This window comes from Camelus bactrianus, chromosome 22 (genome assembly GCF_048773025.1).
Source record: "Camelus bactrianus isolate YW-2024 breed Bactrian camel chromosome 22, ASM4877302v1, whole genome shotgun sequence".
Taxonomy (NCBI): Eukaryota; Metazoa; Chordata; class Mammalia; order Artiodactyla; family Camelidae; genus Camelus; species Camelus bactrianus.
Window position 1 is genome coordinate 9,593,122 of NC_133560.1, and position 23,611 is coordinate 9,616,732.

Genomic DNA, 23,611 nt, shown 5'->3' on the forward strand with positions numbered 1-23,611 from the left:
AAGACACTTTCTATAAAGTGAACCACATGGTTAAAGAAACAAAAGTGTGAAACAGCATATAGTCTACGTGCTTTGCTGTTTTGGTGTCACATGAACTTCAATGTGTAAGTGAGAAATGAAAGCATATAAATATAAGAGCAAAGGCTAAAAAAAGCACAGCTCGTAGGCTAGGTGTTCCTATTATTAGGAACTCACAATGTTCTCGGAAGGGCCAAATGAAATAACATATGTGCAGGTGCTTTGTGAACTCAAAATACATTCTGCAACTTCTAATGATTAAGAATATTTGGAAGAAGAAATTTTTTAAAATCTATTTTTATATATAGCAGCTAACATTTGTAAATCTCAAACCCCCAAATTTATCCCTTCCTACCAAAAAACAAAAGTTCCTTCTGAATAGCACAGGGAACTATGTTTAGTGTATTGCAATAACCTTTAATAAAAAAAAATATGAAAACAAATATATGTATGTATATGCATGACTGGGACATTGGGCTGCACACCAGAAATTGACACACTGTAACTGACTGTACTTCAATTAAAAAAAAATTGGGGATATTACTAGATCAACTGGCAGGTTATGAAGCATATAGAAAACTTCAATGTCTGATCATTTCCCTGAATCCATATTTTTAGAAATATTCACAAACTGGAAATTATAATTTCTTCTCCTAATTCCCCGTGTTGTATGTGCGCATATATCTGATGTGTATGTGTAAATGTAAGTACATTATAATATATCTCAGAATCTATTTCTAATCTAAGTAGTGAATTCCCTGATCATGGGCCTTGTGACCCATAAGCCTTGGGGCAATAATTCCCTTTGCCTTTTATGGCAGACAGCATTCTATGATGGTCCCCAAGCTTCCCACACCATCCCCACCCCCCTGTACATGCACTGTGTCATCTCCTCCATCAAGGCTGTGAACAGGACCTGTGACTATGAAGGCACAGTCACTCCCCTGAGTACATTACGCTATATAACACTCCATCACAGCAGACGGGAGAGAGATTCTCCTGCTAGCCTTGAAGAAGTAAGTCAACATATTGTGGGAGGGCCATGAAGCTGAGGGTGGCCTCTGGGAGCTGAAAATGACCCTGGTCAACAACCCCGATCACTCCAAAAAACAAAAAAGGTGGGGGGGGACGGGACTTCAGTCCTACAACCACAAGGAACTGAATTCTGCCAAGAACATGAACGCGCTTGGAGAAGGACCCCAAGCACCAGATGAGAATACAGCCCAGCTGACACCTTGATTTCAGACCCGTGAGACCCTGAGCCGAGAACCCATTTAAACTGCGCTTGGACTTCTGACCTATAAAACTGTGAGATAATAAAATTGTGCTGTTTTGAGCCACTAAAATTTTGGTAATTTGTTACAAAGCAACAGAAAACGAATGTGCCTTCCACCACGCCACGTCCTTCTCAACCACCTCTTAGCCTGATCGCCTCGTTTCTAGGTCCTTAGCCATCAGACTGGTCTCAGGCATTCCCACATTGAATGTTAAGAAACATTTGCTTCTTAGCCTTTCCCTCTGCCCCTCTATGTTTACAAACATCTTTCCCAAAGCTTCTCAAAGAGCTCTAAACTATGAACACCACTCCACGTAGATTTAAAAGGCCCCACGCAGTAGCCAACATGCTGAGGCAGGAGACAGAACTAAGCAAACGTTACTGTTGGGACGAGACAATGAATGACCACTACAGGTAATAGCATTCTCATTGTCATAATAAATATTTTGTTGTTGCTTCTCTAGCAGCTACTTCCTTTTTCAATCAAAAGCCCCCCAGTATTCCTTTCAGGAACTCGCCCCTGTCCCAGGTGGCAGCCGCGTCGTTTGGCAGAAGTGATGCCTCCCTGGATGGCAGGGCTGGTCCCTAATTAGGTGCGAGCCCATCAGAGCGTGCTCTTCTATTGGTCACAGAACTTGACTGGCTCTGAGATGGGCAAGTTACCCAATTTGGATCAATGAGATATGAGGCAATACTGACCGGGGACTTTGGGGAAGAAGCCTCTTTGCTCTTTCTGAGGGTTCCCCAAAGAGCGTGCCCGTCCTCTGGATGGGGTGGTGAGGACTTAGTTCTGAAACTGCTGGAGAGATTGCTGCTACTATGAGGAGGAGCCAGGATGAGGTCAGAGGTGGTGTACAAAAGGGGGCAGAGCCAGGAGGAACTCAGAGAAACGGAGATGAGACATCTTGATGACATCCTACCCTCTGGATCACGCCTTGCCTGAAGCCAGGCCCACGCTGGACCCTGCAGTCATGGGGGCAAATATATACTCTTTGGGCCTTAATCCAATTTGGGTTGGGTTTTCTGGTACTTGAGGTGAAAAGCTTTCTATCTGATACAAATGTGTTCCAAAAAAATGAACTGAAAAGCTCTTAGAATTTAGCAAGATGGCCAAAAACTAAATAACAAAACCAATAGCTTTTCTTGGCATCGGCAAAAAAATCACCTCAAAAAGTGATGGGTCCACCAAAAGACACACACAAAAATGTTCAAGGCCACTTTTTCCATAATAGCCCCAAACTGAGAACAATCTGAATATCCGTTACCAGGAGAACGGACAAACTGTGATTTATTCGCAAAATGGAACGCTACATAGCAACACCACACGGGCATGGGTGAGTCCCACAGACTTCACACTGAACTAAAGAAATCTGACTCAAAAAAGATTTCTTTTAATATCTTGTGTGACTTCACTTGTGTCAACATATGACGTATATGTAATTTATACGTTATAGATACATCTCTTTTTTAACATCCCATTTACCGTTCACAGTAACAGAAGGGGCACTGAGTTCAGGCAGAGCTGTGGTCAGAGCCCTTCTTCAGATCCATGTCCTGCTTCGCCCTGAACCCCTCTGAGATGTCACTTACGCCCTGAGTGACTTTCTAATGAAAACCCTTCTTTGGGCTTCCGCACACACCCCCAACCACCGAGTTCTAACACAGGCCAGCAGACAGGTGGGTACCTGACCCCTTGTCCGTCCTCTGTCCTCTGCTTCCCTCTTTAGCTAAGTGACATTTTCTCCCAAGGCAACCCGGGTAACAGTTTACCTTTGCCCCTAAGGAAGTATTAGCTTGTTAGAACCCCATCTCCACGTCAAAAGCAGGTCTCTGCCCATCTGCCTTGTCTCCTTTGACCTCTGAGTAGCATCTGACAGGTGTGCTCCTCACTCACTCCTCCTTAAAGGTCCTCCTCCCGGGTCCACGGTCCTCTCCCTGCTCACTGACCAGGCGGCCTCCGTTTCCTCTTCCTCCCCCTCTGCCTGACCTCTCGGTGTTAGAATCCCTCAGGGCTAGGTCATGGGCACTCTTCCTTCCTACAGGTCCCACCTGAGTGTTCTCAGCCCCATCACTTCCAATTTTTATTCTCATAGCTCTCAAGTTTACATCTCCCATTTTGGACCCCGCTCTGCACTCAGATTACCTCCCTGGACTTTTGCCCTTGGATGGACACACCTAAATTTACCATGGCCACAGCGAAGCTCTTGGGTTTTCCAACCACCTTTCCCATGTAATCCCCAGCTAAGAAAACGTTAGCATGATCCATGCCATGGCTCATGTCAAGTCATACACAGGAATCTCCCATGATCCCTCCCTTCCCTTCTGTCTCCAAATCCATTCCATCACCAGTTCCTGTTTCCTCAAAAATGTATCTCAAATAAACCCATTTGTTACACTACCACCAGCCTAATCCACAGCACTGTGTGCACTTTGGCTCTGACCAGCTTCCTTGTCTCCACTCTTGCCTCCCCAAATACACAGACAAGAGCCTTCTGGACTGAGAGAGCTTCATATAAAAGCAAACATTCAGAAGACACCCAGGAGGCTGGACCTGGGAGAACCACAGAGAGGTGGTTTTCAGCAACCAGAGAAGAGAGCAGGTGAAGTGAGGGGCAGACAGAAGCTCTGAATGCCACAGCTAGCATCCTGAAGGTGAACTTGAGGGCAGTGAGGAGCTGAGGAAGGATTATAAGCCAGAGAATGGCTTTCCAGGCATGCATTACAGGCAGAGGAGAAGCCTCTGCCACCGTGACGATACAAGGCAGAGATGGGAGAGAGCAGGAAAGATCCAGCCCTCCAGTTACTGGAATCTACCAGCTATTGGGCATGCCATGACGAATGGTGTGCTGTTCCTGAGGACTGGAGCCAGAAACAGTTCCCTTCTATAAAGGGAGATAGAGTAACAGTCACTTTTTTCAGTATTATGAATGGGAAAGCATAAGAAATGTTAGCCAATCATTATTAACTGTACCTTGGAGGAATCAAGTCTAATCAAGCTTGCATAAGCAAAGCAAGAGAGAGAAGAGAAAACACATTTGCAAAGAAAGGCTTTATTTTCTACAGTTGAAAAAAAAAAAAGGAGCCCTGAGCAACTTGATTAATAACAGAAATGGGAGGACAAGGAGGAGAGAGGGGAGGAAAAATTCTTTCTACTCTTGTCATTATTAAAAGTGGGGTTTCAGAGGTACTTAGAAGGATGAAATTCCAGGCTTTCAAATATCATTGTAGATTTGGGCAAAGAAATTAATTTGTTTTCTTTTCATATTTATATGTCAGTCCCCATTGTCCTGCTGGCCGCTGATATGAAGAACACAATTTAACATAATTGGCATTGTGAAAATGAGATAAATTATTCATCCTGAAAGGACCCCTCGTCTGGATATATTTCCCCCTTCGCCGGCAAGGCCAGATAATACATGGTGGTTCAGATGGCGCAAAGTACAGATCATAAAAATTTAAAATACTACTTCCCAGGATTATCAATAATGAAGAGGTTCCCACATGGAGAGGCCCCAGGATTGGCAGAAACAATAAATAAAAGTCCAGAAGCGCTGACGGGGAGCATGACTGTATTTTTATGAGCTGGACCTACACAGGCCGAAAATAGATAGAAGCTGCACCCTCCAGCTCACGCCTGCAGCAGAGAGAGAATTTCCGAGCAGGAATAATGAACAGCAAACCACTGAGCACCTACTGTGTGCCAGACACTGTGCTATGGGCCCTACTGAGGCGCACTCAGTTGATTCTCATAACCCCCCTGGCAGCATTCTCACCAACCTTCACATCTCTCTTGTAAAATCTTTATTTTTCCCACTTTTCAGACAAGGAAATTTCGCCCCAGAGAGTTCAGTCACTTGCCGATGATCACGTGACTAGTAGGTGGTCAAGCTGGTTATCAAACTCAAGAACAACATGCTCTTTTCCATCCATCACATTTTTTTTTACAAGTACCCTCTGTGGGCCTGGCACTGTGCTGAAAGCTTTACATCCTCTATCTCAGCAAATCCTCTCAGCACTCTGAGGGAGGGCTGATTGTCCCCATTTTACAGATGAGGAACCTGAGTCTCGGGGAGCAGAAATGCCCTTCGCAACCTCATATAACCACTAAGAGGCAGAGGCAAGGCTTGGACCTGGGCTTCCGGCTCAGATCCAGGTGCCACTGGAAAGGTTGTCATCATTCAAGGACTGCAGGGCTCAAGCTCTGATCCTGTGGCACCTGAGGCTGCGTAAATGTGACTGGATGAACAAACGGGTGAATCCCACGTCTAAAGTGACCAGGTGAGGCTGGCCTGAGAACCCAGCTGGGAGCCTTCTCCCATTTTCTCCCTCACTCCTCAACCCATGCACCAACTCTTTGAGTCTGAGTCTTTCCCTGGGCCCTCAAAGTTTAAAACAGGGCCCAGAACACAAGGTAAAATGTCGGTGCTCAAAGCACGTTAGTGGCAGTGTTGTCCAATCGCAGCAGTTCATAGATGGGGGCGGGGAACCCCAGAAAGGGGAAGGGGTTTGCTGCGGGCCACACAGCAAGGCTGCATCAGAAGCAGGACTGTAGTGTAGACCTGCTGACTCCGAGTGCGGGGCTCTGCCTGTGGGATCAAGTCTCTTTTCCTTGCTGGGCCTCTGTTTTCTCGGGGCAGAACAGAAGGTTGGCCAGTATGGCCTTAAATGACCAGCCAGCCCACTAAGTCTGTGCCTCTCCAACTCTGCGGCAAGGCACAGACCTGGGCAAGATGAGGGGCTCTCCACAGGGTTCTTCAGGGACTTCCCGGGCCTTCCACTCCCAGCAGAGGCTAGCTGCCCCGGCTGGAGTCACCACAGTGAGGCCCACAGCTCGGCCACTCAGCCCTGTCCTCTCCAGTGCAGGGACCCAGGCCAGCGCACTGCCCAACCCTTCTTGCGGCCTGGGGCCAGCCCCTGTGCATCCCACAGGAAAAAAAATCCTGATTCTGGGACTGAATTGATAATGATAACAACCACCACCATAATAACAACCTCACATTAAACATCTCTGTGCCGGGCGCGGTGATAAACAGTCGGCGTGTATTTTCTCATATCATCCCTGAAACAATTCTTAGAGGAAGATGTTATTGTCCTCTTAACAACAAGAAGACAAAGGGACAGAGTGGTTAATAAACTGGCCCAGGATCACACAGCAAGTAGGTGGCAGAGTTAGGATTCGAAGTCAAACTGCATTGCTCCAATGCATGTGCGTCTCCCCAGGCCCCCCTCCACCTGCAGGGGCACTGGCTCGCTCCACAGCGGTCCCTCCGCATGTGAACGTGAGCCAGTAAGTCATTTCAGCTCCCCGAGGCTGTTTTACCATCGGGGAAATGGAGGTGATTTTTTTTAAAAAATAGGAAATTTGATTCATGCTCATGTGAAAAAAAAAAAAAAGTATGAAAACTTTAGAGTAAAAGTCTTCAAACGGGCCCCAACCACCCCATCTATACTCCCTAACCATTGAACCGTTTCTTGTGTGTCTTTTCAAACCTGTCTTATGAATTATAGTGAAGCATACACACGTTTCCACACGTGGGGTCACTCCATATCATGCTCTTTAAAGCTGTTTTAACGGAGTAATGTGTCTGTTGCTTTTCCCACATTAGCACAGGCACAAAGAAGTCTGCCCCGTCCTCGTAATAATCACTTACTGTTCCACAACCATGCACCAGCGTTTACTTAACCACTCCAATCTCACGGAATATTCCAGTTGTTCCCACTATATACCTGTATATACACATATATACATATGTATATGCCTTTGCATACTTGAAAAAAATATACTCAGAGGATAAACTCCTGCCAGTAGCAAGCATACCAATCAAATGGGATACACAGCTTAAATTTTATAAACCATGTCCAAATGCCCTCTTAAAAAACAAATCAAATCATGTAACCAACCAGAGTGTAATGAGATCTGCTTTTTCCTCAGTATTAGCAACACTAGGCATTATCAAAAAAAATTTTTGCCAATCCGATAGGTAAAAAATTATGTTTCATTTAAAATTATATTTTTAAACTATAAAGAAATTGTAATATGCTTATTGGTAATTTTCTGTCTATTTTGCTGGAATCACCTAGAGCCTTTGCCCCAGTTCAGGGTGATTTATAATCTGTCTCTCGAGAGTTTCTGGAGAGCAGAACAAGGGGGCCCTGAGAGCCTGGAATCCGCAGAGATGTGCATTGTGTCCTCCCCGGGGAAAGGCTGACGGCTCTCTGATCTTGGGTATCCGGGAGAAAGAGAAACCCTCTGGCGAAGCCACAAGAAAAACCAAGAAGGCAACAGGACTCAGTGACAGGAGAAGCATCTCCTTTGCCCAGCATCCTTCGAGGTCCTTCCTGGTGGACCCCTACACCCCCACCCTTGAAACCCCATCCTTCTCAGTATGTTTCACATTTACAGTCATCCTCCAAAAACATCACCTTTGGGAGAAATATTCTGAATGTCCTTTGAAAGAAAGGAAACTCTATCAGTGAGCATTGTCTTGGTGCTGTTAGACAATTCTCATTTTTTCCTCACAGTAACCCTGTTAGGTAGATATTATGCACACATTACAAAAAAAAAAAAGCTCAGTGATGCCAAGCAACTTGCCTAAAGCCACACAGTAAGTAAATAGCCGCAATTTGAACCCAAGTCTCTAGGACTACAAAGTGCATGTAGTCTATTACAAAAAAATTCAAAGTGTGCCAATCATCAATAATTGATCTCTTAGTGTCTGCATTCCTTTCCTCCCACGAGCAGGTGAGCCAACCTCCCCTAGGACGTGCAAAGACTTAGTCATCAGTAGGGAGGGAAAGAACGGTTGCCCAGGACCTGGCAGCTGGCTCGCTGAATACGTGATTCGTCTGGGGCTTTGCCAAGGTGGGGCCGTGCCTGTCTGTGGCTTGTTTTCTGCGGGCCGGCCGTCCCTTAGCTGGCACTTCCCAGCACATGTACATGCAGATCTCGGCTGCACTGTTCTCTTTTGGTGTGTCCCAGGACAGCACTTCACTTCTCTGAGCCTGTTTCTGCATGGAGATAGTGCCAGCACCCTCACAGAGGGTTGTGGGGACATCTGGGTTATCATGGTTACTTAGATAAACCAAAGGCACATGCTGGAATTTGGTATCTATAGACTAATGTTCCAGCTTCTCAAGAGCTTGTTCCCATGGCCTGGAGAGAGCTACCAGACTGCTCAGGTTCAAGTATATCTCCCTGCCCGTCAGGCAGAGAGACTAAGCCCAGCTTTGTGCCAGGCAAGGGACAGGGTGGCTCGTTCAGCCAGCGTTTCCTGCTGCCCGCTGTGTGCCGGGACTAAGGCTACAAAGATGAGACGGAGCCAGGACTCTCAGGCCTGGTGGGAAAAGCTCCCAGCCCCACCCCAGCACCGAGCCCACATCAGTCCAGCCGCCTCCCCATTTCTGCTGCCACCGCCCCGGTGCCCACCACCCCGTCCCCTTCATGAGTGTGGCAGTGGCCTGCTAGCTCATCTCCTGCCCTGCACTCTCCTCTTTCACCACTCACAGGGGGAGGGTGGTGCTGCAGGAGACTCAGTAGCCTCTGTTTGGGGGAAACCTAATCTGGAAGATGCACTGGAAGGAAAGAGGAAGAAGGGACCAGGAGACCAAGCATGAATCTCTTGTCCCTAGGGTGGCCCACAGCAGCCAGAAGGATCTTCTGAAAATAGATCTGCTCCTGGCACTCAACCTTCTCTAAACCCCTTTTGAAAAAATGCACCAGGCCCCACATGAACTGGTGCCCATCACCCCTCATCTCCCAAGTCTCTCCCGCTCACCCCATGTGCCCAGCCAGCCTGACCTTCTGACTGTTCCTCCAGCTCCCTCAATGCCTGTCCACACGCTGGGCCCGCTGCCCCACTCTCCTTACCAACCTATCCTCCGGCTCCCAGCCAGGGCTCCTTCCTCAGAAGGACCTCCCCTGGCCACCCTTCCACGGTAGGTCCCTTTGAGTCTTACCCTCTGTTACAATGTAGCATCTTAGTTTCTCCTTAATAGCCCTTCTTGCAACTTGCATCTCTGAACCCCTACACCTGCGCTGGCTTGTTTGAAGTCCCTCTTCCCCATTGCTCCATGAAAGCAGTGGCCACGCCTGACTCTTCATGGCTGCACACGCACAGCCTCACGCAGCGCCTGGCACACAGAAGGTGCCCAACGAGACACGCTGGATGAGTGAGTGAGTGATTGAGGGAGGGAGTCCCTTCCCAGGGGAATAAGTGTAAACTTAGCTGTAATTACAGATGGTCAGGGAAGGAGTCCAGGAGAGCAGCCAGCTGAGTTGGGTTGAGGAAGATGGGCACTGGCTTATCAAGCAGGCAAAGGAGCAGGAAGGGCATTTGGGGCGGAAAGAATGGCGTGGGCGAGGAGGAAGAGCACGAAACAGCCTGGGGAGCGGGGAAAACACCAGGGCAGAGCTTCTCAGCCTCAGCACTGCTGACATTTTGGGAGAGATAATTCTCTTTTTGAGGGGGGGGGCAACTTTTGTGTATTGTAGGGTATTTAGCAGTGTTCCTGGCCAATAACAGCTAATTGTCACACTTGTCACAGCCAAAACACGTCTCCAGACATTGCCAAGCATCCCTCTGGGGGAGAAAAATCACCCCTGGTTGAGAACCACGGCTCTAGGTAGTCCTGACATGCTGGAGTTCAAGGTGCAAAGTGGGGAGTGGTAGGAATGGAAGCCAGTGGGGCAGGTAACAGAGGGCCTGGAATGCCAAGGTCAGGACTTGAGGATTGCACCCGGTGGGGATGACGGGAAAGACCAGTCATCCGCGGGAGAAGGACCTGGTCGCGACTTTGGGGGCGCTACACAGGTGCAGTGCAGAGGACTGCTCAGAGTGACAGGAGATGGGGGAGGACAGGCAGGAGGCCGGCCAGCCTCCCCTCCTGAGGCAGGCGCCAGGCCCTCTAAGCCCCGGGGAGGGAGGCAGCCCTGCGGGCCGTGACATTCTCTCTGGGGGGGTCGCCCCAGGCCCCAGCTGCAGATCCAGGAGCGCTGGAGGAGGAGAAGCAGCCATGGATGGATGAGGGAATGCAGTTTGAGGAAGCACTGCCTGGGGGAGGGAGGCTCATGATTGAAGCCAGCACCATGTAGAGGGAAAAGCTGGGGTGTTGGGTGCACCAGGGTTCCAACCCCAGCTCTTCCTCTCTGTCTGTGAGGCTTGGGCAAATCACCCCATTGATCTGAGCCTCAGTTTCCCTATCAGTGAAATGGGTACCTCACACCCACCTCACAGGGCTGTTGGGAAGATTAACTGAAACCACAGCTGTGAATGCCCTGCCTGGCCCAGTGCTACCCCAGAGCAAGGACTTCAGACAGGCTCATCCTCTCCACTCCACTAGCCTCCGAAAGCTTTCCCCCAGAAACTCGTATTCCATTCCAAATCATCTTTAGTGAACAGATCTAAAGATGATTGTCAGTATTACACACGAAGCACACTCTGTATTTTACATTTTCAAGAAGAAAACCCATGATGTAACACTGGGGTCAAATACACTTCTTTCTGACAATGGTTTTAGCTTCAAGCCCTCACCGCCGGGCTGGACCTAATCAGAGAGCTGCCAGCTGTGTGAGGACCGGCTGCGCCTCCCCCACAGCGCTGTGAGCCCGGGTCCCCTCATTCTCCTCCCCCTCTACCCACGAGGGGGCTGAGGCTGAGGCAGTCTGAGAACCTCGCTCAAGCCGTCAGCAAGGTCAGCCAATAGAAGGTGGAGCGGTGAGCGCCCCAAGAGAGGTGGCTTCAGAGTCGGTGCTGGCAGCCACAGCACGGTTCTCAGCATTTGGCCTCTTGAGTGGAATTCACTGTTAACACATCTGTTCTAATGTCAGGGGGACGAAAACTTGTTGACGCTTGTAAATATTATGAAATCTACATCCTAGTACAGAAAACTGCTAATACAATTTTCCACCCAGAGAAGAGAAGACAGACAGAGGTCTAAGGGAGGAGAGACAACTCACGGGGGTTCAAGCTGTGGTTGATGACTGAGCTCATGCTAGACCCCAAATCTGGGGACTCCCAGGCCAGCTGGTTCCTTGTTCCTGCTGAGATGGGAGGTTCTAGAACAGCGCTGCCTGGGCTCTGGGTTCTCCAGACACTGCCAGGAGGCTCCCCAACTCTGGGCTTTAGGAAGTTACTTTACCACACCATGCCTGGGTTTTATCATCTTTAAAAATTGTATTAAAGTAGCAACTCCCTTATTAAGTCCTATTAACTATTGAAAGGATGAAAGAAAACTCTGTGTGTGTGTGTGTGTGTGTGTGTATACTTTGACTTACAACAGCATCTAACATTTAGGAAGCACATGACAATGATAATTATTCTCTCACGGCTAGTTTTGTGCCAGGCACTTTACATGTAAGACTACAACTAACTTTTTTCTGACCATTGTGAATCAGCTGTGACTCTCCCCACTTCACAGAGGAGGACACTGAGGTCCACCTGGTACCAAGACTTTGACATGAACATCAGAGGGAGTCTGTGATGTGCCCCTGTGGGGATATGTCCCTTTAGGGATTTGCATCTTTCAGGATGCATTGGTTTCCCTTTCCATGCATGCAGGTCTGCAAAGCCTTCCTGCACATCTGGACGGGATGCTCAGTGGTTATCAGGTGTGTCTCCTCTCTCAAGGAGAGAAGGAAGCCCTTGGAGGCGGGAGGATGGAGTGGGTGAGTAAGGACAGACAGAGGCCAGCTGTCTGGATATCTCTGGATGACCCACAGATGTGTGCAGAGTTAAGGGGAGAGGTTATCTCACCACATTCCCTTTTCTTTGCATGCCTCCCCAGAACGTTCAGATCTTCAAGGCTGAGAGATAAAGATTCTTCCTGAAACCTCTCAGAACCTTGAGAGAATATCCCCGCTTCTTCTCCCCAATTTCCATTACGCCTGCGATCAAATTCCAGCATTGCTGCTTACTCCCTCTGCGAGCTTAGGTAACTAACCACATTTCTCTGAAGATTGTTGCCTGCAAATGTGAATGTATAAGTCCCAGGTAATGTGCATCCAGCACTGTGGCCCTCAACTTTGGCTGCACACAGGAGTCACCTGAGAAGATTTAATTAATACTGACGCCTGGGTCTCACCCCCCAGAGAGTCCGATATAATTGTTCTGGGGTGTAGCCTAGATATTAGAATTTTCAAAAGCTCCCCAGGAGATCCTAACACGCAGTCAAAAATTGAGAACCTCTGCTATACAGGTAGCTGATGCCCAATTAATTGTCCCTTCACATTTCTTTAGTGCTAACTGCCTATTCAAATATTATTTTTAAGAGATCTCATCCGATTCCCAGGATGGCCCAGGATTCTTTATTTCTGCCACCCCTTATGAACATTTTTTGTATTGACAAACTCTGCACTTTCAAAAGACATGACTCAGCCTTCAGCCAATCAGCCAGCCCCTTTATCTAGCTTTGGCTCCTCTTCCGTTCATTGGATAGAGCCAATTGGTTAAGACACACAATGCCCTCCTGGAGATGCCAATGAGAAAATCAGACAGATGGAATGATCCATTGTTCACTCTTCAGCCAGGGAACTCCATCATTTGCCTCCAAATCTATCGCCTATGGTGTGCAAAAGCTCACACTGTAAAACCCCAAGTCTTCTCAGTTGGGTCTTAAGCAATAACGCTTCTCCCACCTGTGTCCGTGGGACAACCACCCCCGACTTTTGCATACATGCTCACCTCCATTCTTCATGGACTACTCCCATATCAGGAGATGTGCCATCAGCCAGTCACTCATTTCCAGCCACGCCTCCCCCAAAGACACTCTACTCCAGCCATGCTATTTCCCCAAAAGCTCTCCATGCTTTGCACATGTGTGCCCTTTGCCTTAAATGCCTTTTCCTCCAATGGTCTACCCGGGAGGTTTTTACTCACCTTAAAAAGCCAAATTCAAATGTTTTCCTCTGCAGCTTACCCAACATGCCCTCCCAGTCCCCTCTCTGCCACAACAGAATTTAATTGTTTCCACCCTTGTGCTCTCACAAACCTTGTAATGCTCAGGCATAGCATTTAGTGTGAGGCTTTATATTAATTTAAGTGTTATACTGGATAGGGATTTTGTAATGTGCCTTTTTATAATCAACTTCTAGCATAGGGAGAGGGCCTTAGCAGGTGCAAACTAAATGCTTGTTGGACTGCAGCCAATTCTCTGTCCTCAAATCTGTACAAGTCAATGTTTTAAACACCTCCCCAAAATAATCAAGGCAATTTTCTCTTTCATCATCTAGAAGCTCATTAGTATTCAGCTACTATGATAAAACTTTAAAAAGGAGAGATTAATTTTCTTGCCCGTGTATGTAAATGTGAACCAGAAAAATGAATAAACACTTACCATAAATCTGAAACAACACAAGAGGTGTCATGTCTCTGGAAGGAATAACTACATTTTACAAGAAAGGGAACATGTTTGACCGATGAGGGAATGAAAGGGTTTGGAGAGGTGGAAATTTTTTGCTGTTTTATTTCCTGAGATGGGGGGAGCACGAGGGGGGCTGATGAGGAGAGGAGCACCTGTTTTACCTTTTCCGGAGCAGGCAGCTGTAAGTGATTAACCTCCAAGGGAGTGATGAGAGGGACGGTCTGGAAGCCATCCTCAACTGAAGGCGGCTTGGTTCCCTTCTCACTGGGGTTACTGTTCAGTTTCACCATCCTTACGCCTTTCTTCCCAGACCTAAGGCAAGCAGAGGGATTCTAGTTACAGCGGGAAGTGAGGCAGGAAAAGAGAGGGCTGGCGACGGAGCAAATGACGCTGTCCTCAACAGCTCCACTCCGGTGGCTTCAGTGTACAGATCAGTCATCGATCTTCCACTAGATTCCCTGACATGATTCCCATTATCCAGTAAAACTTCTTTAATCATCAAAATATGCCACCTGCACTCAACAGCCTTCGAATTTGAGAAACTCAAGGAAAATCCCAGACTTACACACAAAATATACAATCTTAAATATATATATATCTCCAAGATCCTAGAGCTAATATAAATCATATAATCACAGTGAAAAGCTTATTCTTAGTGCAAAATTAAGCCCTATTATTCTGGGTCACCCTGCAGTATGACAAATTTCACCTTACCATCTTGGTTGCTATTTTATTATGTTTTTTCCCCCATTAATCTCCCCAAAAGACAATAAATATATTCAATGCCTTTATGTGTAGTGTACCCTTTTACATGATATGTAGGTTGTACAGGAGATACAATTTCCTAAAACAAAATAAAAGGGCTGGCTTGAACCTGATCCTGTTGTTCGGCCACGGAATGCCTCCATTTCCTCAATAGCAAAGGGCCATTTTTTTTTTTTTTTTTTTGTTCCATGGAAAGTTAACAACCCCCATATTGCAAGATTGCCAGCTAAATAAACAAATCACATTTATTCCTCTCCTGCACTCTTGGAAGTCAAACGGTGCTCCCCCCACCCCCACCCCACACCTCACCTCCCCCCCACCACCACCACCACCAGAAGCCCGGCACAACTGAATTTCTCTTGTCAGCGCTGCGGATGGAATGCTATTAGACAAAACAGGGTTGTTGTGGGGGTGAAAGGGATGGTAAAGGGTTGGAGGATATTGGGGAGTGGTTATAGCAAAAACAAATGCCTACTTACTGTGCAGCACTCTTGGGGGTCAGAGCAGATTCAAACCAATTTGAAGAGGAGGAGGACGGCCGGGAGTCCTCCCTCCTCAGCCCGAGCTTGTGGTGCTGAAAGGACAGCGCCTTGCGTGCGTCTGGATTGGGAGCTTCTGAGAGCGAGGCGCAAGCAAGCGAGAGCGAGAGCGGGCTCTTGGCAGCTGCCTGATAGCTCTCTCGCGCCCCCTCCCACCGGGGAAACGGGTTCCCACACCATCTGTCATCTGGCACCACCTGCTGTTTCTCATGCATGGCCACAACCCCAGCATGGGACAAAACGGTTTCATGAAAATGGGAGGGATTCTGGCCATTAAAAAAAAAATTAATGTGCACCATATTACAAGGAATCCTTGAGCCTTTAGAAAAACTGGAAAAGGAGGCATATTCGTTAGAAGAAGGGACTACCTCCTAAGATCTTCCAGAGCGATATTATGAAACACAGAATTGTTCAGGACCTGTACTGTGCTCATGTTCTGATCTGTGTAAAGAGAGAAGGGGAACTAATATTTATTGAATATCTCTCATGCAGTGGGCACTTTTCCAGGCTCTTTCAGACTATTTCCCTCACTTGCAAATTGTGATTTCTAATAGCACCTACGTGACGGAGTTAGTGTGAGATGTGAGTGTGATAACTTGGGGAAAGCACTTAGCTCAGAGCAGGGTACGTGGCAAACAGTGCATAAGCCTAAGGTCCTATTCTCACAATGCTACTGTGATCATGCAGGTCAGCTAAGCTCACGAAGCTGATATAGCATCAGGAACTGGGATTTGAGCCCTGACCCATTGCTGTCGAAGCCTGTATGCAGTCCACAACGTTATGGGGCTTCCGGTTGGCATCTGGAATCAGAGAGGGCAAAGTCCTATGTGTCAGCTCTATGAAGTTCTGGCTGTGGAGATCTTGGACATTTCGCATTCACTCTCCAAGCCTTCATTTCTTTATCTCTGATGTGAGAATAATAAAATGGGACTTTGAATCCACCTCCAACATGGTTCCAGGTCTTGAAAAAGTCACTACCCATTAAAAGAGAGAATCCCACTAACAGACAAAAACATAATCCTCCCTGTGTGCCAGGCACTGTGATGAAGTGTATGCATTGTCTCTGACCCTTCACAAGAAACTTCTGAAATAATAATAATATTTAACAGTTACTGAGTACTTACTACGAGCCAAGCACTAGTCTAAGCACTTACCTGTATAATACCATTGAATTCTCAAAATTACCTCATAGCTTAGGTACTGTTGTTACCCCCATTTTACAAAAGAAAAAAAAATCAAGATTCATAAAAGTGACTGCCCGATGTCAAACAGCTAGTAAGTCACAATATTGGGAGTCTCTCTAAATTCAGACACTGATAAGACCACTATGATAAACAGAGGCACAGACCAGAAGACGAGTACTGAGAATCCATCACCCAGTCCTAGCCTAGGGACAGGAAGGATTTCCTAGAGGAAGTGTTAGCTTAGATCCGAGGATAAATAAGAGTCAGGAAGGCAAAGAGGGTAAAGACATGTACAAAGGCTTGGACAATTCCCAGGAATGCTGAATATTTCGGTCCGGCTGGAGTACAGAGTTCAGAGTTTGGAGTTTAAGCAAGAGAAGAAACAGAAGAAGCAAGCAAAGATCAGGTGAGCAAAAGCTTTCCTGCATATTGTTATTAATCAGCACTCTTGTGGTTTCAAATGACAAGTTTGTGGAGCTATGTTAGATTGACACAAAAATACATTGGCTCAAGCAGTCCAACAGTAGGAACCGCAGACACAGATCAACTGATTAATTTGTCTCTCTTTTTCTCTATTTCTCTCTTTGTTGGCTTTATTTTCTCAGATCATTTTGCTCCATAAGACAAAAGTTAAGGTTAACAATAGCCTTCAGGATCACCTCTCCTTAATGGCCACTGAGATTCTCTTTCTCTCAAGTGTACTGTTTAATTCTAAAACATTTGGAGATTTTTCTAGATATCTCTTTTGTCATTAATTAATGCCTTATTGCACTGTGGTCAGAGAACATGTTATTTATGATTTTATTTCCTTGAACTTTGTTAAAACAGACTCTATGGCTCAGCCTACAGCCAGTTTTGGCAAACGTTTCATCTGCACTTAAGAGGAATGATTCGTCTTGAATTGTTAGGTGCAGGGTTTGAAGTCAGTGTGGTTAGAGTTACCGTATTGTTCAAATCTGCACACTGATTTTTTTTCATCTGTTTGTTCTATCAGTGACTACAATAAGTGTGCTAAGATTTCTTACTATAACTGTGGACATACCTTCTTCTTTCTGATAGCTTTTGCTTTACATATTTGAGCATATGAAATCAAGCGTTACAAATTTAGAATTGTTTCTCCTGGATTAATCATTTTTTACATTATGAAATATCCTGTATCTCTACAACTTCTTCTTGTCTTAACATCTTTATATGGTATCAGCATAGCTGTACCAGCTTCCTTTCATAAGTGTTTGTATGGGAAATACTTTTTCATCTTTTGATGAAATCTTCAATCTCTCTGTACTCTTATATTTGAGGTATGTCCCATGCAAGCAGCATATACCTGGGTTTTGAGTTTTATCTAGTCTGAAAATCTTTTATCTTTTGACTGAATTATATACAGTGAATATAATTATTAATATACCTGAGTTTAGTCTGTTGTCTTACTATTTTTTTTCTATGTGTCCCATATTAAGGTTTTTAATTCCTTTCTTCTTCCTTTCTTACTTTCTTTTGTTTTATTCAGATATTTTGTTAGTTTTACTTACATTTGTTTTTATTCCTTTCTTATTACTTCAGTCATTAACTTAGAGATTGCAATCTACAACTTTGATTTATTATGGAACTAATAGAAACTAATATTTTTACTTCTCAGACAGTGCAGAGACTTTAGACCAATTCAACCACACTCTTCTACTTCTGCGATCCTGTTGTTATAAATTTTATATTATACGTATATGGAAAACCCATTATAAATTATGTTTCAATTATTTTATTATCAGTATTCATTTAGACTTACCCAGATATTTATCCTTTATATCAGTTTTTATTGCTGTCTGCATTTCTGGGCTTCCGTCTAAGATTATTTTTAAACTAAAATTTATTCTAAAAGAGAATGCTCTTTAGTATTTACTTTAATATAGACTTGTTGCAATAAAAGCTCTTTAGTTGTCTCATTTCTGATCTTAGTAGTTTGTTTCTTTCCTCTTTTTTTTTTTTTTTTTCTTTGTTACCTTGGTGAGAGGCTTATTAATTTTATTGACCTTTTAAAAGAATCAGCTTCTGGTTTCATTGTCTCTGTTGATTTTACTTTATTTCTTCAGATATTTACTGGCCTCATTTTCTCTCCTTTTTCTGGTTTGCTAATTACCTGTATGTCACACCTTGTCCAATGTCTCTTACGGCCGTTCCTGTATTGTCCATCTGTTTTTATTTTTCCTCTCCATACTAAATATTTTCTATCTGATCTGTCTTCCACTTCACTAATCTGCTCACCTCTGTAATCTTTATGCAGTTTTTTTTTCATTTGACTTAATCCAATTTACTGTTAGATCATTTGCTGAGTTCTTGATTTTGGTTATTACTTTTTTTTCTAAATAGTCTTTATAGTTCTTTTTTTTTAAATCAATTTCAGGTCTTTGGTGACACTCTGCATCTTGTCTTTTTTTTTTATATATACATTACCCACATAGATTTTAAATCCATGTTTGATCATTTTAGTACCTGTATCACATGTGAATCCCCACTTATTACCTTTTTATTTCTCCCTTGTCTTTTAGTAATTAGCCTCTGGCATGCCTATTAATTTGTTACTGAATGTTCTGCACTGTATGTGAAGGCTCTGGATACTGCTGACTTCCAACAACAATAACTTACTGACAGGAAGTTACACAGGGGTAAATTCACCTTGATCCAATTAGGGCTTGAGATCATTAGAGGCGGGTTTCAGTTCCTGGAAGGTCTGGTCTATTTTGGGTTTGACCAGTCCCTTGGGGCTTTCAAACAGAGGCCTAGGGCATTTACCAAGACTCCTCCTCCAAGGCAGGCAGTGAACTCCAGTTACTGTTTCTGCGGCACCAGGGGCCTCGGATGTTCTGCATAAGTCCTTTAACCTCTTCACATCCACTTCACATTTGGGCCCTCCATCTCAGGTACACGTTAGGAATCAGAAAACATCTTGAGGGAAAAAATTTGTAGGGAAAGTTGGGCTCTCGTCTCAGCAGCTCCCTCCTCCCCGGATCTTGTCCCTTCCAGTCCTGGGTATCTTGGCAGCAATGAACTCCAACGTCTGACTCCTCAGCCCCAAGAGTGGAAAGTACAGGGTTCCCATAAAGCCTCTCTGCTGCCACCACACCCCGACTCCCACACACAATTTCTCCTATTATTAACATCTGCCATTAACATGCTAATTTGTTATAACTGATGAGCCAATATCGATACATTATTATTAACTAAAATAGGGTTTACTTCGTGTTGCACATTCTATGAGTTCTGGCAAATGTACAATGTATCCACTCTTACACGTGTGTAATATATCCATCATCACGGTACCATACAGAGGACTTTCACTTATGCTCTATCTACTCATTCCTCCCTTCCTCCATCCAAACCCCTGGCAAGCAATGACTACAAATTTCCCTTTTTCAGAATGTCACAGAGTTGGAATTTTACAATATGTTACCCTTTCAATTTTTTTTTCAGCTTTCTAACTTATTAACTTATTTTTAAAATTATTTTCTTATTCCTCACTCCCTTATTTTTAATCCCATTTTTCTCTGTTTGAACTCTTTTGGACAAATATCTAGTTTATTGATTGCTTTTTTTCCTGTTTGATAATGAGAGAAATTAATGCTATTATTTTAATGTACCTCTGATTAGTGCTATTATTTTATTGTCCCCCTTCAAATATTATGTAACTGAGGATTTGCTTCTCTGACTCAAGAGTTATTCAGCAAAATAGTTTTGTTTCATTTTAATTTCGAAATGTTTGGTTTTCATTGCTGCTAATTTATATCTCTTGAGACTAGTTTCTGGTTTTATTGCATGTAGTCCAAGAGTGTTTTCTGTATATATTTCTGCTTTGAAAAATGTATTAAATTTTCTTTGTTACCTAACATATGAACCATTTCTGTTAAAACTCACTGAGCATGAGGAAAGAAGTCGTATTCTATATAAATTTTTACACATAACTATTAAGTCAAGTCTGTTTCTTAAGTTATTTAAATCTTCTATACCTTCACTGATTTTTTTCACTTCCTTGATCTGGCAAGAAATGAAAGTATTTCCCATAACTATCATGATATTTCTTTTCGCATTAAAGCTCCATTATTTGGCACACAGTTTCATGATGCCACATCTTCTTATGAGTTTTGCTTATGGATGTAAAATAACCTATTAGTCCCAGTTTAATGTTGCATGATTGAATTCCTTTCTGTGTAAAATATAATTGCAAACCCTTCCTTCTATGGTTTCTATTTGCTCCTCCTCGCCTTTTGTAATTGGGCTTTACATCTTGACTAGGTCACTTTAAGTGACCTTTTTTAATACGAGAATTTAACTCTTTACAATTACCTTTCACCGTGACATGTATTGTCTCATTCTTGCTTTAACTTCTATGGTTCCTTGCACTTCCTTCATTGTATTCCTGTAATACCCTTTATCTACAGCAACCATACGTGAACTGTTCCCCCCACTCAGTAATTTGGAAGGCACAAATGAAGTTTAAAATTATGTCTTCAGTTATTTTTTTAATACATCAAAACCAGATTTCAATAGACATTCATCTCCCAGCCTTAAAAATAAAATGAATTATTTTGATCCCCACTACATTTAAAACGAGGTAATTTGCTCACATTTATTCCTTCTCCTTTCCTGCTTATCATTTCCCCCATATTTGTCAGATGTGAAGCACAAGTTTTTATTTTCACTGACGCACATTTTCCCATTTTATTTCCATTTCCTGAGACACTCTTGTCAGAATTGGGAGTGGGAGAAAAGTGAATACAATGTGATTCTTTTTTCCAAAGGGCTCAATCATGTTTTATCCGAAAACAATTATTTTACATACGGAAGTTTCAAAGGATCTGTGAGGCTTCTGTGATCAGTTTTCATTACATCTTAGCATTTAGTGTTTTGTTTTGTTGCCACGTATAGATACACTTCCAATGAAAGAGACGGTAAAGGCACTTTAGATGTCTCATTATAAATCTTGTTAAGTTGTCAGTTTAAGAATGTTATTCAAAATTTAATGGTATGATAGGAATATAAGCTTTTGAGAAGTCTATTCTAAGAATCTCCCAGAGGCAAGCATAAAAGGAAGCTATGCTCATATTATTGCTAGGAGCTCTATATTTAAATTTCAAATAACAGCAGTCAGAAAGCTATGAAAAGCTTGAGATGCTCTTTCTTCTTAAAAAGGAAAGGGGACGTTGCCTACTTTTGATTTAAAGGAAAAAGGACAATAGAGAGGCAGAAAGGCAAATGGCAGAAAGGCCAGTCCAAATTTCTCCTCTGATTGGCTAGAAATAGATGAAGAAGGAGACTCTCTAAGCAAAGGAGGCGGGCCCTGTGGGTCAAAACTGACGTCAGTTTAGTACAAGAAGGATGGCTTACAAAGAACCATTCCAGTTATGGTCTGGAGATCCACTTAGGAAGAAATAACTTTCTAAGAATACAGGCTTTTTGAGGAAGTTTTTGCATTTTGTCTAGAAATGTATGGCTTTGAAAGGTACTCCAAGGGACTCTTCCCCTGTTAAGTGATCGATCTACTCATCTGTCTCTTCTAACGAAAGGCTTCCCACTCTATGCTGTAAAGTAAGTGTCCCGATTCAGTAGAAAGCTCGGGTTGTGGGATAGGTTCCTCCAAAATCCAATGCTGAGAGCTCTGAACGCAGGAAGTTTATTCAGGAGTGCTCTCGGGATAAAGAAGGGAAGGAAGAGGGGAGGTGAGAGGAAGAAACTGAATGGTGATAACCGTCTCAACAGAGCCCCCAGCCCATCTCACAAGGGCCTACAAAGCTGGAATGGCCCTTCGCAGTTGTCCTCAGTTGAGATGCAGGTGAGCGCTCTTCCCCAAGAGGGCAAGACCTTGGGCAAGGTGGAGCTCTTCAGCCAAGGGCAATCCTGGAGAGGGCTGGTAGCCAAGGCTGTCAGCCAGCAGTCCAGGGACAAAAGACTTTCGGCCTGAAGGAGGATCGATCTGGGAGCACAGTGCCCACCACAGGCCCTGTGCTAGGCTGTCTTCATACCACACTCCTTCACTTCACAACCATACCCCGAGACTTCAAATACCTCTTACTGTTATATTGATAATGCCTACTTTCATATCTCCAGCAGTTAGAGTTCTTCTAGACTTTAGACCGCTGTATACCACTGTTTCCTTGACGTCTTTGAATGGTTCACGGGCACCTCAATCTCAACGTGTCCAAAGCTGAACTCCTGGTCTCTCCCCTCAGACCTGCTCCCCAGCCTTGGTCGTCTTTCAGTGAATCACCCCATCGTCCATCCATTGCTCCGGGCAGAAAACTGAGAGGAATTCCTGACATCTTTCTCACTCCTATATTCAATCACCAAGTCCTGATAGTTCTCCCTCCCAAGCATCCCTCACATCAGTCCATCCATCTCTATCTCCACGACTCCCCTTGAGTCCACTCAGTCTGCAGACCTATCAAGTCTCCTCCTGACAACTGTGCTTTCCTCCCCACCAGTCTATTCTTTGCACTGTTGTCTAAGCAATTTTTATAAAATAAATTCTGGTCGTGTTATTTCCTTGCTTAGAACTCTGCATGTCTAGCTTCTTCACTTCAGGTTTTTATCTAAATATCAATGAGGTCTATGTGAGGTCTTCTGTCACCTCCCTACTTAACACTGCATCCCTTGACACATCCTCATTGCCTTTATCTTTCTCCATAGTATTTTTTTTATCATACTGTATATTTTAATCATTTATTATTTCTTCCCCTGAAGACGGGGGGTTTTGCCTATTTTGTTCTCCTCTGTTGTCACAGGCCCAGAACAGAATCAGGAACATAGTATGTAATTAACAAACATCACGTAAATAAATGAATGAGTGAGTGAATGAATGTCCCACTAGAACCTGAGTCACATAAGGTAGACTGGATGTCACCATTCTCCAGTCTCTGCCCGTTAGACCATCATATGATTGAAGACTGCCAACTTCAGGCAGCAGTGGGCAACACATGTTTGGTAACTACTTGGTAATGCCTTTTGTTGAGGTAGTGTCAGTCTTCAGTTGGTCTCTATCTCTTGGTGTCCAGAATATTCCACTTCACGGTGATTTTTTAAAAAGAAAATAGAAGGTCTGGCTCAGAGAGGCTATTTCCTCTCTGACATACACTAAATTACATAATTCGTATACTAAAATCCTGGGACTAATGGAGTCATCCACCATCAACTAGGCTGTTTCCAGTTATCTGAAAAACTTCTCTAAACTTCACCAGATTCCTGAAATAATAGGGTCCAATGAGGACACATTAGCATCTCAGCAAGACCAACATGACAACTGACAATTAAATGAGTCATCTGAGATCATACTGGAGAACTTTCAGAAAGTTGAAAAATCTCCCTCTTACTCAGATTCTTAGAAAGTATCAAATAGACAGGGTAAGCGAGGATCTTTCATGAAGCACTGAGCCAGGTCCTTCAACTGGGAGTCTACAGATGAATTTTATTTTATACTGTAACTTTCTAGG

At 44.3% G+C, this 23,611-nt stretch overlaps 1 protein-coding gene across 1 annotated transcript in view; it reads right to left on the reverse strand.

Annotated features, from left to right (window-relative positions):
• The window catches only part of NSG2 (neuronal vesicle trafficking associated 2), a 49,073-nt gene extending 33,791 nt beyond the window's left edge, over positions 1-15,282 (reverse strand). The window contains exons 1-2 of the mRNA XM_010972277.3: positions 14,896-15,282; positions 13,813-13,963 (exon numbers count right to left, since the gene is read on the reverse strand). Of these exons, the coding sequence (XP_010970579.2) occupies positions 13,813-13,963; positions 14,896-15,254 (510 nt within the window). The 5' untranslated portion in view covers positions 15,255-15,282. The remainder of the gene's footprint in view (positions 1-13,812; positions 13,964-14,895) is intronic.
• Between the last annotated feature and the right edge of the window lie 8,329 nt (positions 15,283-23,611).